Below are 13,245 nucleotides of genomic sequence, written 5' to 3'. Positions count from 1 at the left end.
TCACGTGACCGCGCGGGCCGGAAGTGGCGCCCGGCGCCTGCGCAGAGCCGCACGTGTCCCCGCGAGCAGCGGAGGGGCGCGCCCGGGGTCCCCGCCATGGGCCGCAGGAAGGCGTTGCGCGCTCGGCGCCCCCCGGGCCGCCCCCTGGAGGCCTTCGCCGGGGAGGTGGGCGCCGCGCTGCGCGGTGAGTGGGGCGCGATGCGGAGAGCGCGGCGGGGGCCGGGGAGCCCGCGCCGAGGTCCGTCCTCTTCTCTCTCCCCGTGCAGCGTCCGTGGAGGCGGCCGAGGACCAGGGCGGCTCGGGCCCGGCGGGGCTCCCCTGCCCGCTGGCCATGTGGGAGCTGGGCCACTGCGACCCCCGGCGCTGCACGGGCCGCAAGCTGGCCCGCCTGGGCCTGGTGCGCTGCCTGCGCCTGGGCCACAGGTTCGGCGGCCTGGTGCTCAGCCCCGCGGGCGCCCAGTACGTGTCGCCGGCAGACAGGTAGGCGCGGGGCGCGCCAGGGCTCGGCGCAGGGCTCTGCCCGGCCCATCTGCCCTGAACCAGCCGCCCAGTGAGCCCCAGCAGCTTACCCACGGCTCTGGAGTGTTTGTGGCTTTAGGGGATAATGTTCTTTCGTGCCCAATGAGGCCAGTCTCTGGGGACGTCCCTCCCCTGGGGTGCTGGCCCTGAGAACCTAGTCTTGTGCTCATTTTGGCAGACAGCTGGTGGCACAGTTAGGGGTCGCCGTCATCGACTGCTCCTGGGCCAAACTGGACGAGACGCCCTTTGGGAAGATGCGGGGTGGCCATGTACGGCTGCTGCCCTACTTGGTGGCTGCCAACCCTGTGAACTATGGCCGGCCCTGCAAACTGTCCTGTGTGGAGGCTTTCGGTGCTACCTTCTGCATCGTGGGTGAGTGTTGGGGGCTGGGCCCCAGGAGGACCACGAGAGGGTGCACAGTGAAGCTGATAGGCAGGTTTCCAACCCCTACTCCACTCAAAGGCCTCTCCGCGAAGGGCAGAGGCGGCGGCGAAGTGGACCAGCTGGCCGCGCCAGCGCTCGGGTTCGGTGCCTTACTGCCAGGCAGCAGCTCCCCGAGAGTCCTCCTCATCTGTTGACTCGTCCTCGGAGAATTCGTGGTCCAAAGATGGGAGGCTCCGTGTAACATAGAGACCAGCTTAGGGGGACGTTGTTTCTCAGGAAAGGAAAGGGACCCAGGGTGCTTCTGAGCAGGGACAGAGGCAAGAAGCTAGAGATCGGGTGTGGGCCGGCTGGACTGAACCCGGTGTTTGAACAGGACATCCTGGTTACCTGGGACTCCACTGGGTCATCTGGCCTTGGGAGAGGGGTCAGCGACACCCTCGGGTCTCCTGTCCCATCAGGCTTTCCAGACCTAGCTGCCCTTTTGCTGGGGAAGTTTAAGTGGGGCAAGGGCTTCCTGGACCTGAACCGCCAGCTCCTGGACACGTACGCAGCCTGCAGCGGCCCGGAGCAGGTGCTCCAGGCCGAGAAGGAGTTCCTGGCCAGTGCCAAGGAGCGCCCCGAGGAGGACATCGGTGAGCCCTGGGGGGGCCCTGCCTGCCGCCGCTGGGACGTGCTCGGCTCTGGCTCACTCGGGGCTCTTTCCTCCCCATTCCCTTGATTCAGATCCTTTTGACGTGGACTCAGGGCGGGAGTTTGCCAACCCCAACAGGCCGGTGGGCTGCACCCGGTAGGTCTATGGCGTCCCGATTCCGTGATCCCAGACCTGGGCTCTCCTCGCCTCTGGCCTCGGCCCTGCTGTGGTGGGGGGTCCCTGTCCTACACAACACTGTCATGGTTTTCTGACCTCGGGCACGGGAAAGCGGAAGTCCCATTGCAGGGCTTTGGAATGAGACTTTGATACTCGTCTTGTGGGCTTCCTTTGTGATTTTTAATGGATGCTTTTGGGGGTGAACGTGCTCGGGAGGGTCGCCTGGGGCTGGGAAGGGATGAGACCTTTAGGGAACTCCCCGACTGTCCCAGATTGTCCACAGACAGCGATGACAGCAGCCAGGACGACAGTGACAACAGCGGCCAGGACGACAGTGACAACAGCGGCCAGGACGAGTCTGAGGAGCAGGAGCCTTCCACCGAGGACAGAGGAAGTGGCAGCAGCAGCCCCCAAGAGGACGAGGGCAAAGGGGCAGCGGCTAGTGCACCAAGCGAGGTTTGGAAAGGAATCGCGAGACGGCCGAGAGACTGAGGGGTGCCCGCGTGTACGTTATTGAAGCTGCGGGATGAGGAAATCTGGAGAGGCAGTGGACGTGAGGGACACAGACGGGCCTGGCGGTCTCGGCCCTCAGCTGCCAGCAGCACTGGACTCTGCTTCTCTCCCGGCGCTCTGGCCCCGGCTCGCTCTGGGTCCCGCCTTGGAGCCCTCTCAATGAAGCTGGGGGTCAAGGAGGCCCGCGTGTGAGAGTGTTCCTGCGCGCCCGGTCTCGGGGCTGTGGGGTGAGCGCAGGTGCCCGTGTCCAGGGCGGGGGCCGCCTCTGAAAGGAGAGGCTGGGCTGCTGGCCCGGGGACAGGGAGCCCCTCAGGGTGGCCCACCAGCTCCCGGTGACATCTTAGCCTCACAGCGCCTCCAGCGGTGCTCTCCCGGGCCTCGCAGAGCGCCAGCTGGGCAGGGGAGTCCGGAGCCAGGCCCCACGCCCGTGTGGTGGGGACACGGGAATGCTCACCTGCCCCTCCACCCGGGGCCCAGGAGCTGCTTCCGGCCCAGCTGGGCCTGTCCAACCTTTCACCCTAAGTCTTCCTGTCTGCCTCGTGAGGCCTTGCCCTCTAAAGTGGGGTCCCCCCACCCTGGCACACCTGACATGGGGATAGGCCATTTTTGGGGGGGCAGGGGACACTGGTTTATTGCAGGGTGTCGAGCACATCCTTGGCATCTACCCGCAGCTCCCTGGAGCACCCCACCCCCAGCTGCAGCAAAACAAACACCGCCTCCACCCGGGCCTTTGTCCCGCCTCCACCCGGGCCTTTGTCCCCCGGGGCCAAAGCGCTGCTTCAGGGCCTTGGGGGAGGGGTGGGGGTGGGGCGGGAGCGCACCTGAGCTGGCCTGTCTGCCTGCAGTGGGACGGCTGCCGTCCAGGTGCCGTCCAGTCTGTCCAGGTGGGGGATGGGGGGCTCATGGGCCCAGGCTGGTTCACGGAGGTCACCAAACCAACGCCAGGAGCACAGACGGAAGCCTCGGGCCCACCCCTGCGCGTGCTTGGCGGGCGGGGCTCAGGCGTCCGCCTCCATGCACTTCTCCAGCTCCTTTAGCTTCTTGACGAAGTCCTGCGCCTCCCGGCCGGTGCGGCCCTCCAGCATCCGCAGCGCCGAGCGCACTGCGGGGAGGCGGCACCGTCAGCACGCCCGGGGCCCCCCTCCGCCCCGCGCCGCCGCCGCCCGCGCCGCGCGCACTCACCCTGGGCTCGAGGCCGGCGCAGGTGCAGGGTGACGGGCGGCCCGGCCCTGGCGCCCCCTCCCGCCGGGCCGCGGGCGACGCCGACGACGCCGGCCAGGCCGAGGGCCGCCTCGCCCGCGAAGTCGTTGGCGGACAGCCAGTCGTGGTCCATGACCGTGAAGAGCGCGCAGGCGGCGCGGCGGCGGCAGGCCTCGGCGGGCACGGAGCTGCGGGCGCGCGGGCGTCAGGGGGCGCGGGGCCGGGGGGCGGGGCCAGGGGGCGCGGGGCCGGGGGGCGCGGGGCGGACTCACAAGTGGAAGAGCTCGTCGAACACGGGCTGCAGGGTGCGCGCCTTGACCTGCGTCCTCTGGCTGCGGGCCAGCGGGAAGACGTGCGGCGGGCCCAGCTCCACGATCACGAACGGGTCGCTCAGACCTGGGGGGGGCGGCCGTCAGCCCCCGCCGCACCGCCCCACGCCTCGCGCCGTGTCCCCCACCTCCCTGCCGCCCCCGCGCCCGCCCCGCGCTCACCGTTGGCGTCGAGAGGTAGCAGGTCCGCGGCGCGCAGCACCTCCACCGCCAGCCGCTGCTCCGCAGCCTCGTAGTAGCACCGCACGCTCAGGCGCCCGAACCGCGGCTGCTCCAGGGTGCGCTGCGGAGCCAGGGGCGGGGCTGAGCGCGGGGCTGAGCGCGAGGCCAGGGGCGGGGCTGAGCGGGAGGGGGGGGGTAGGGGCGGGGCTGAGAGCGGGGCTGGGGCTCCCGGGGCGGGCCGGGCGCTGGTCCAGCCTGGCGCCCTTACCTGCTTCAGCTTATCCAGGTAGAATTGCTCTATGCACTCCCGAGTGGAGCACCTGTGCAGGCGCAGCTCCTCCTCCAGCCTCTGCGGGGGCGGGGGAGGGTCGTCGGGGCCCTCGAGGTTGCCTGGGGGGCCCGCCCGGCCGCGTTCCGACTCATGCACGCGGAAATGGGCGGGCAGGTGTTCCGCAGCCAGCGCAGGGGGTACTGGGTCCTTGGGGGTGCACACCCGCCCCCTCCACTCAGCAGTCCCCTGGGCCTCACCTTGTAGCTGCCGTCCCTCAGGCTCTCCAGGGGCAGGCCCTGGCCTTCAGCGTGGAAGAAGTTTACCAGGGCCTGGGGCAGGGAGCGCGGGAGACGTCAGGGCGCTGGCTCGACCAGGTCCCGGTCAGGTGCGGCCTCGGCCCCTCAGGGGAGCCTTGAGCGGCCCCGTGGGGACCTTGGTGGCCCTGGGCAGGGCCCTGTTCTCACACCTGAGGCACATCCGACCCTCCCCGGGAGCTGGGGAAGGTGTGGGCCTGAGGCCACACCTGTCTTAACAGGTGGGCCAGGTGCTGCTGACGCAGGGGGCTGTTGGGGACCAAGTGGTGCCCGGGCGAGCCTGTGGCAGGCGCCTTCCGGGCGGGCAGTCGGGGCGGCTGGCGCCTACCTCCAGCGTGAAGTGGAAGCGGCCGAAGAAGTCAGCGGAGGCGTCGTGCTGCGCGCCCAGCGCCTGCAGAATGGCCTGCAGGAGCAGCTCCCAGAGGGCCTCCAGCACCCTGCGGGGACCGGCGTCTGGGACCGCCCCGTGCCTGCTGCCCCCGCCCGCCGTACCCCCAGGCCGCACCTGCTCAGATTCTCCTTGGCCAGGGAGGCGTTCAGCAGGGCCAGCCTCTCATCCAGGAACTTGAGGAGCGGGGCCGCGGCCTGCGGGCAGGGGTCTTCAGGGCCGCCCTGAGCCGGGCACCGCCCTGCTGCCCTGCCCCGCTGCCCCGGCCGGCCCCGCACTCACCTCCTCGTTGTGAATGGAGTCCGGAGACAGGCTGACGTGCTGCACGTACTTCCTGATGTCGCCCACCATCTGCGGGGAGTGCTTGGCACATTAGCCAGCCAGGGGCAGGCTCCCATGGCCCAGAGGCCCTGTCCAGGGCCCCCTCCCAGCCCAGCACCCCCATGCCCGGGACCCCATCAGGGCCCCCCACTCCCGGCCCAGCACCCCCAGGGCCCAGGCCCTGGCCCACCACCCCACGCACCTGGGAGGTCAGGTGTGCGGTCACGGTGCAGGCGTCGCGCTGCAGGTCCTCCTCCAGAGCCTGGGAGCAGCTGAGCAAGGGGCGAGGGACGGCGCCCTCGGGCACCGCCAGGCCCCGCAGCGCCTGCCCGGCCGCCGTGCGCACAAGCTCCACATTGTTGAGAACCACGCAGAGCTGGGGGTGTAGCCAGAGGCACGGATGAACCAGGGGTCCCTGCGGTGGCCCCCCCGCCTGCCGCCCGCCGCCCAGCTCACCGCCTCGGTCACAGCCCCGGGCCGGGCTTCTGCCTTCTTGCGCAGCAGCTCGGCGTAGAAGAGTGTGACCTCAGACACATCCTGGGGTGGGAGGCGGGGAGGCGGCAGCTGTGGCCACCTGGCCCTTCCACCCCTCTCCACCCGTCCCCCCCAACCTCCCCAGCAGATGCACCTGGCTGAGCCGGGTACCCAGCTCTTGGGCCTGGGTGGGGTCTGGCCACGCCAGGTGGGCCCAGAGCTCCTGGATGTGACCGAAGCAGAGGCCCGCGGTGGCCGCAGAGCTGCTGTGTTTGGAGCAGGCGTCCACGGGTTCCAGCTGGAGACGGAGGAGGCCTGGGTCGCTGGGGGCCCGGGACAAGCCCTGGCTCCCGGGGGGGGGACACCCACATACCGTGTCCACGTCCACGGCTCCCTGAAGCCGCACCTTGGCCTCGCCCCGCAGCACCTGCAGCCAGAACTTCACGGCCGGCAGGAACGGGGCATGGATGCCAGCCAGGGCCGGGGAGCGGCCGGCGCTGTGGGGAAGGCCGACTAGAGCGCGCTTGTCCCGGGCACCGTGGGGCAGCGAGCACCCGGTTCCCGGCCTAACAGGCTGCCTGGGAGAGCCTTCCCCCCGGGGGCCTTGTCCCAGGGCGGGGCCTGCCTGGAGGGGGCACCCACCAGCCCGGGGTGCTGCTCCAGAAGCGCCCCGTGTCGGCCAGAGTCAGGTAGAGCTCGAGCAGCCCCGCGGCCGCCTCCGGGGTCAGGCTGGGGCTCAGCTCCTCCGTTAGCACCCATGCCTCCTCGGCCACCTGCCGGGAGCAGCGACACGGGAGCCCGGCTGTCCCCCCCGCGCCGCGCCCCTCCCCGCGCCCCACGCCCCGCAGGCAGCCAGGCCAGGAGCCTCTCACCAGACGCTCTAGCTGCCGGAAGGTGAGCGCGAAGAGGTCGACCCCGAGGATGCTGCAAAGGGCGTGCCTTAGCCACGTGCCGGGGTTCCCAGCAGCCCCCCAGTGCCCCAAGGGAGGAGAAGAGCCCAGGCTCCCACCTGTGGAACAGGCCGGCGTAGACGCCGTAGCAAGACTGCAAGTCCTCATAGACGGTGTCCGCCAGCTCGATGAGCCCCGAGAGGCGCTGCGGCGCGGGCTGCGGGGACGGTCTGCTCGTCCTGACCTCGCGTCCCCACGCGCTGCCCACGGTCACGGCCCACCGCCCCAGTGGAGCTGCTCCGCCCACGGCCGCTCCCACTCACGGCCATCCAGCCGTGACCACCACCTGCCCACAGCCACGCAACCTCGGCCACGCTGGCCACGGCCACTCGCCCATCACAGCTGCCACGACCACAGCCCCCCGCGCCGTCCCCTGCACACAGCCACACTCTCCCAGAGCTGCACCTGCTCGCGAGGACTCTTGGTGCTCAGGAGCCCGTTGAACCAGTCGCGGTTGCCTCTCTGCAGCAGACGCCGCCCGGGACAGCGTGTCGGGAGAGAGACACCAGGCAGGCCGGGGTCGGTGCCAGGTGCCTGGGGACAGCTGGTCCAGAACCAGCTGGAGGGAGCGGGGCAGGGGCTGGCGGGGCCAGCTGGGCGAGGCGGGGGGCGGTCAGCCGGGGCAGGCCACCCCATGTACCTTCAGGGCCGCGGCGACATCCACATCGAGCTCTGTCTGGAAGGGGCGGACCTCAAAGCAGGGCTGGAACTGCTGCAGCTTGCCGAGACACCTGGGGCGAGAGGCTCCCACTAGCCGGCGTCTGCGCCCACCCGGCCTCGCCACCCCCCACCCGGCTCGCGCCCACGCTGGCGGCAGCACCCACTTGAGCAGCAGCTCCAGGTGGTGGATGGCGCTGCTGTTGGTGGCCGGAAAGTAGTCTCGGAGCTGGCGCAGGAGTCGCAGGCCGAACTCGGAGAAGGCGGAGAAACTGTGGGCCAGGCTCTCCTCCTGCGGGCGGGGGCCTTGCCACTGGGGACCGGCCTCGGGGGGCCACACCCGCCCCGCCTCCACCCCGAGGAACCCCCAGCCGCCCCTCCTTCCCCCTCAGCACCCCTCCCAGCACGCACAGCCCCGGGGGCCTCCGGGCTGCCGCTGCCCCCTCCTCGTCCCGCCCCGGGGACACTGTGCCCTCGGGTGGGGACTTGCCTCCGGCCTGCCGGTGCCCACCTGCTCCCGGGGCAGCACGGCCCCCTCCTCCCAGTGCGCCTGCAGGTCCCCCAGCAGCCCAAGCAGGTAGCCGTAGTCCAGGCTGCAGGCCTGATGGTGGCGACTGCTGACCTGCCAGTGCCTGCGGAATGGCTTGGGTCAGGGTGGCTGGGGCCAGCCTGGGGGCCCCTGCCTGCCCGCCCACCCGCAGCACCCACTCACAGCGCCGCCAGCTGCAGGGGCGACAGGTCGCCCTGGGCGCCGTGCAGACACAGGAGGGTGGCAGCCGGCCCGCTGAGCTCCCCGCACCAGCTGGAGTCGGGCTGGAAAGAGGGGGTGGGGGCGGTGGGTGGGGGCAGGACACCCCCTCCGCCAGCCCCCGCTCCCCATGTGCCCTCCGCCGGCCCCGCTACCTCCCGGGCGCAGTGTTCGAACTGCAGCAGGTGGCCGAGGAGCTGCAGGTAGGACAGGAAGCCGCAGCGCCCACGCTGGCCCATGCCCGTGGCCCTCTGCAACGCAGACCTGGCCGGTCACGGGGCGCCCCGCGCGGGGAGTGGGGGGTTCGTGGGAGGCTCGTGGGGCGCCCCCACCTGCGTGGTGATGAGCCTGAGAACCAGGTGGCAGTCCCCCTGCACGCGCGAGGCGCTCGAGCGCGGCTCCAGCTTGAACCAGCGGTCGACGCCTGCCACGGGCACCTCCTGGGGGCGAGCGTGGCGGTCAGGCCCGCGCCGCGTCCCCGCTCCCTGTCCCCGGGCTCTCGTGGGGCCGTGGGCAGGGGGTTCGGCCCCCGGCTTCCCACGCAAGCACGGGCCGGGCGCAGGCGACGGGGCAGCCCCTCCCACCCACCGGGGCCCGCAGCTCAGGGAGGGCCGGGACAGCCCTGAGACCGCAGCATGCGTTCCGCTGGCCCACTCACGCGGACGGGTATGTTGAGGCACCCGAGGAAGTCGTCAGTGTGGTCGTCGGTGGGCCCGGCCGTCCCGTTCGCACGGGCCGACTTCACGATCTGCTTGAAGTACCTGGGGCGCGGTGGGTGGGCGTTAGCCGGGGTCCCACGTGAGGCCTGGGGGCGCCCGGGGCTGGGCCCTCACCCCTACCTGCCCACGCCCTTCAGGCCGATGACCTCATTCAGCTTCCTGCAGGCCTCCACCAGGGACACGTCCTCGTCGTGGTCCCTGGGCACAGGGCGAGAACCTGGCTGCCCAGAGCCCCCACCCCGGAGCCGCGCCCCCCACGGGCCCCGCCATACCAGATGTCCAGGTGCAGCTGGTCGGCGCCAACGTCCTCGATCTCGCTGGGGACGGACAGGGCGTGAGGCACGGAAGCCCGACGGCCATGCACCGCCGGCCCCCCTCCCCGAGCCTCAGTTTCCCCCTCGGGACCAGCCCTGCCCCAGTATCCCTTTGGCAGGCCACGAGACCAGGGTCAGCTGTGAGCTGTCCCGTCCCCCCGGCCCCTGAGAGCCCGCCGCGCCCATGTGGCGAGGGCCCTTACAACAGGAAGTGCTCCTTCCACACGGGGTTCAGGGTGCTGCTCTTGACCTCGGTGACCTGGATGCACTTGGCGGGCAGCGGGTCCCGGCCACCGCGCTTGCTGCCCTTCCGGAAGCCGAAGCGCTGCTCCTTCCGCTCGCCCGGCTCCCGCGGGGCGCCCGAGGCCGGCAGGATGCCCAGCACGCAGTACGGGTCGCTCAAGCCTGGGGCACGGCCGGTCACGCAGCTGCCGCCCGCGCCTGCCCCTCCCCCCGGCCCCGGTCCCGGCCGGGCCCTGCTCACCGTTAGGGTCTTTGGCCAGTAGGTTCTTGGCGCTCATGACGGACACTTTCAGAGCATACTTGGGGGCCTGCGGGTGGAGGGGCTCAGCGCGGGCGTCCCTGGGGCCACCGGCTCCCCCACCGCCCCAAGGCCCAGCAGGGCGGCTGACGGGGGCCCGGCCGGGTCTGTGGCCTCACCCTGGCCTTCCTGATGCCCTCGATGGCCTCCGCGTGCTCCTCAGGGCTGGCGCCAAACACCTGGGGAGGGCGGGCAGGTGTGAGGCCCAGGTGAGCCTAGGCGGGGCTGGAAAGAGCAGCTGGAGGGTCTGGGGGGGGGCGGGTGTGCAGATGCACGCAGAGGCCCTGGGCCGAGGGGCAGCCCGTGTGCACGTGCGGGGCTGGGCACTGGGTGGTGGCGGTCTCGCCCTGTTCCCGCAGGGGAGTTCAGAGCACGCACAGGTGAAGACAGGGCTCTGCCCACATCTGTCTGTCCTGCACGTCTGTCTTGCGTCTGCGTTTCGGTCCATCTCTCTGTCCTGTCTCCCCTTCTCTGGGTGTCGCCTGTGTGACCACCTGAGTGCCCGTTGTTGTCCAGGTGTCGAGCGTGTCCATCAGCCTGCCCGCCTCCACGTGCATCAGCCCGCGTGTCTCCCTGTGCTGTGTGTCTGTCCACGTGTGGGGTCACGTGCAAGTGTCGTGGGGCCAGCACAGGTGGCTGGGGGCGGGGCTCACCTGGCTGAGGTAGGCCAGCAGGGCCTCCTCATCGTCCACCTGCTCAGGGCCCAGGGTCCCCGCGCGGTGGAGGACGGTGTACAAGGCCTCCTCGTAGAGCATCTCCACCTGCGAGAGCCAACCCTGAGCCTCCACGGCCACCCCCAGCCTCCCACAGCCCCCGCGCCGTGGCCATAGCAGCAGGTTTCAGGCTCCTGTGTCCCCGCTCCTGGCGTGTCCAGCCCCAGGTCACTGCAGTTACTCCCACTGGTCCAGCTCACTCCCTGCCCCAGGGCCTTTGCACCTGCCAGGCCGCAGGGCCACCTGGCAGCTGCTCCTCACACCTGATCCCTGCAATGTCGTCACTTCCCCTGGGAGGCCCCGCCCCCCCGCTCCCCCCACCCCGCCTCCCCGGCTAGAGCCGTTCCCAGGGCCGGAGCCCTGAGGCCCCGTCACCTCCTCCGGGGTCAGGGCGCTTGGGCCGCGGTTGGGGTCCACGGGCTCCGCGGGGGCCGGCGAGCCGCTGCGTAGGAGGACCTGCAAGGAGGGCGCGGGGCGTCTCCGGGGGGCTCCTCCGCGCCTGCGGGCTGCCCGCCCCCTCCTGCGGCTGAGGGCGGGCGGGGTGCGGGGCTGCGCCTGCGGGGAGCGGGGCGGCGCACCTCGGGGCGGGGCGGGCGCTGGCGGCCCTCACTCTTCTTCAGGACGCGGCGCAGCTCCTGGAAGAACGCCACGCCGTCCCCGGGCTTCCTGCGGGGAGGCTCACGGCTCAGCGCGCGCCACGCGCGGAGGGGCCGGGCGCGGGAGCCGCGGTGCGCCCCTGGCCGGGGTCTGCGGCTCGGCCCCCCGGGACTCGCCCCCCCCCCCCCGGCCGTCCCGTCGCCTGGGTCCCGCCGCGAGGAAAGGGGGGCCCGCCGGGCACGCACCAGGCTTGCGCGGGGGGCCCCTGGGCGCCGGCCCCCGAGCTGTCCGCCTCGTCGGGCCTGCGGCGGAAGGGCGGGCGCGCCTGCACCTGCTTGAGCACGCTGCTCTTGACGCCGAGCAGCGTGGCCATGGCGCCCCTGCGGGGAGGGCAGGCTGCAGGCCGCGCCCCCAGCCCCTCGCTCCTTGTGTGGCCTTGCCCCCCGCCCCGCCGAGCCGTGAAGCGCCCCCCCCCCCCCCCCCCCCCCCGCCTGGGCGGACGAGGGGGCCATCGGGGCAGGGACGGAGCAAGCCGCGCCCGCGGGCAGCAGGAGGGACGGCAGCAGCTCTGGGCCCGGCAGAGGCTGGGGGGCCACCCACACCTGCCCGGGGGGGCAAGGCCCGCTTCAGCTCCCTAAGTCTCTGTGCCTCTGCTGGCAAAGAGGGGGAGCCCGTGGGACGCGGGGCAAAGGGGAGGGCAGCGCCAGCCGGGGCGGGGGCAGCAAGGGGCAGTGGGGACCGTGAGGGAAGGGCGTGTGTGCCTGCACGCCCCGCCCCTGCTGCCCAGGGCTCAGACGCCCCCCCCCACCAGGTCTGTGCTGTGGGCCACAGCCCACCCTGGGGTCTGGGCCGGCCCAGGGCTTGCGGGGGACACAGGCCACCTCTGCAGGCAGCACAGGGGGAAGGGCCACGGGGACCCAGTCATCATGGGTGGCTTCACAGTCCCCGGTGGGGGGACAGTGCAAGTGGGGCGGGGCTGGCACCCCTCGCCGCCGGTGGGAGGTGGGGGGACAGCCCTGCTCAGCTCCCTCCATTTCTCCCCCCTTGGGCTGCCATGGCAACGGCACGAAGGCACCGTGGAGGCAGCACCTGGCTTGGCCCAGGAAGTCCGCAGCCCTAGGGAGTGGGGGACAGAGAAGGGACCCCAGCCGCCGGCGCCTGGGAACAAGGGGTGACCGTCCTGTCCAAGGAGGCGGGCCCGGGGCTGTGCCCTCTCTCCGGCCGCGTCGCCGGGTCCTGGCCTGCCCGGGCCAGGGGGCAAGGCTGGCTCCTCAGCCCGCAGCGCTCCGGGCGCAGGGTCCCCGCAGATCCCAGGAGCCACAGCCTCCAGCCTGGCGCTCCGCCAGGCGCCCCCGCGGCCAGGTGCGGACCCCAGCCTGGCCCCACGCTCGGCTCCCCCCACCTGGAGCCGCAGTTGGCCCTCTTGGGGCCCTGGTCCTCTGACTCCTCAAGGTGGGAACCGTCTGGCCGGGCCCCCCAACGCGCCGGAGCCAGCAGCCCGCCCGCCGCCCGTCCTCCCGGTGGCCTGGGCACCCCGCCCCCCCGCGGCTCCCGGCCTGGCGAGCCTCGTGGGGTCTGACCTGGCTGGAGCCGAGAGCTGGGCCGGGAAGTGGGCGAGGGGCGCGCGGCTCTTCACCCCAGGAGCGGCCCTGGATGAGGCCCCACCTCCTTCACGTCCGTCAGTGCCCCCCCCCGCGAGACACCCCCCCAAAGATGGGGGGTCAGCAGGCTAGGCAGGAAGCTTCTGGAACCTGTCGCACCCCCAGCCAGCCGTGTGGCTCCCAGGGGGACGGGCGTCACAGGCCCCCCCCTTCCCCTCTCCAGCTGAGTGGAAGAGGCTGCCCCCCCCAAGCCCCCCAAAGCCAGTGGAGCAGCCGCTGCTTGAGTCGTTGCCAGGGCAACCACCAGCGGCCTCTGCAGCAACAGGGGCTCCGGCGGGGCTCCCAGTCCCACAGACAAACGTGACGCAGGAGCCAAGTGGCCTGAGCCGCAGGTTCAGTGGGGGAGGGTCTCTGAGAACAAAGGGTCCAAAGTCGCCCTCCCCATGTCTCCCACCCACTGTCCCACCTGGCCATCCTCATGCCAGCCCCAGAGAGGGGCTGCTGCCCTGGGCCTGGTCTCAGAGGAGGAAACCGAGGCATGAGCTTACGCATCAATGCTAAGCTCCTGGGTGCCAGGTGGGCCGGCACGACCCTGCCACGGCTCGGCTCCCCGCCCTCAGCCTGCCCCGCCAAGGTGTCAGCGCTGACCAGGGTGCTTCGTGGGTGTCCAGGAACCCCTCCTGTTCCCCAGAAACCCTGGACCACCTGGCAGCTGACACCCA

The 13,245-nt window shown here is 71.9% G+C and overlaps 2 protein-coding genes across 2 annotated transcripts; one reads left to right on the top strand and one right to left on the bottom strand.

Annotated features, from left to right (window-relative positions):
• Positions 1-33: 33 nt before the first annotated feature.
• TSR3 (TSR3 ribosome maturation factor) lies at positions 34-2,404 on the top strand. The gene is made up of 6 exons (XM_012528229.4): positions 34-184; positions 267-480; positions 698-891; positions 1,362-1,535; positions 1,627-1,690; positions 1,984-2,404. Exons 1-6 carry the CDS (start codon positions 97-99, stop codon positions 2,201-2,203), a joined length of 954 nt encoding a protein of 317 aa, XP_012383683.1. The 5' UTR covers positions 34-96; the 3' UTR covers positions 2,204-2,404.
• Positions 2,405-3,045: 641 nt separating this feature from the next.
• BAIAP3 (BAI1 associated protein 3) lies at positions 3,046-11,296 on the bottom strand. The gene is made up of 33 exons (XM_058285553.2): positions 11,168-11,296; positions 10,904-10,991; positions 10,701-10,781; positions 10,266-10,373; positions 9,732-9,791; positions 9,556-9,622; positions 9,275-9,476; positions 9,030-9,074; positions 8,878-8,955; positions 8,697-8,799; positions 8,371-8,478; positions 8,194-8,289; positions 8,003-8,103; positions 7,802-7,922; positions 7,458-7,582; positions 7,274-7,364; positions 7,039-7,095; positions 6,693-6,790; positions 6,556-6,607; positions 6,326-6,456; positions 6,057-6,180; positions 5,838-5,981; positions 5,666-5,746; positions 5,412-5,585; positions 5,171-5,239; positions 5,006-5,085; positions 4,829-4,937; positions 4,444-4,515; positions 4,184-4,264; positions 3,916-4,036; positions 3,697-3,820; positions 3,407-3,612; positions 3,046-3,326 (listed from the first exon to the last, which is right to left on the bottom strand). The coding sequence occupies exons 1-33, from the start codon at positions 11,293-11,295 to the stop codon at positions 3,223-3,225; spliced, it is 3,429 nt and encodes a 1,142-aa protein (XP_058141536.1). The 5' UTR covers position 11,296; the 3' UTR covers positions 3,046-3,222.
• Between the last annotated feature and the right edge of the window lie 1,949 nt (positions 11,297-13,245).

This window comes from Dasypus novemcinctus, chromosome 23, assembly GCF_030445035.2.
Source record: "Dasypus novemcinctus isolate mDasNov1 chromosome 23, mDasNov1.1.hap2, whole genome shotgun sequence".
In the NCBI taxonomy this organism is placed as follows: Eukaryota; Metazoa; Chordata; class Mammalia; order Cingulata; family Dasypodidae; genus Dasypus; species Dasypus novemcinctus.
The sequence above is the reverse complement of the archived record's forward strand: the minus strand, read 5'-3'. Positions and strand labels throughout refer to the sequence as shown.

Bases quoted from the DNA above. Each gene is read 5' to 3' on its own strand.
- TSR3 (XM_012528229.4), top strand. From the start codon at position 97: ATGGGCCGCAGGAAGGCGTTGCGCGCTCGGCGCCCCCCGGGCCGCCCC. The intron at 185-266 runs GTGAGTGGGGCG...CTCCCCGTGCAG, and splicing joins GGTGGGCGCCGCGCTGCGCG to CGTCCGTGGAGGCGGCCGAG. The intron at 1,536-1,626 runs GTGAGCCCTGGG...CCCTTGATTCAG, and splicing joins GCGCCCCGAGGAGGACATCG to ATCCTTTTGACGTGGACTCA.
- BAIAP3 (XM_058285553.2), bottom strand. From the start codon at position 11,295: ATGGCCACGCTGCTCGGCGTCAAGAGCAGCGTGCTCAAGCAGGTGCAG. The intron at 9,075-9,274 runs GTAAGGGCCCTC...GTCCGTCCCCAG, and splicing joins TGGAAGGAGCACTTCCTGTT to CGAGATCGAGGACGTTGGCG. The intron at 6,608-6,692 runs GTGGGAGCCTGG...CGCCCTTTGCAG, and splicing joins TACGCCGGCCTGTTCCACAG to CATCCTCGGGGTCGACCTCT.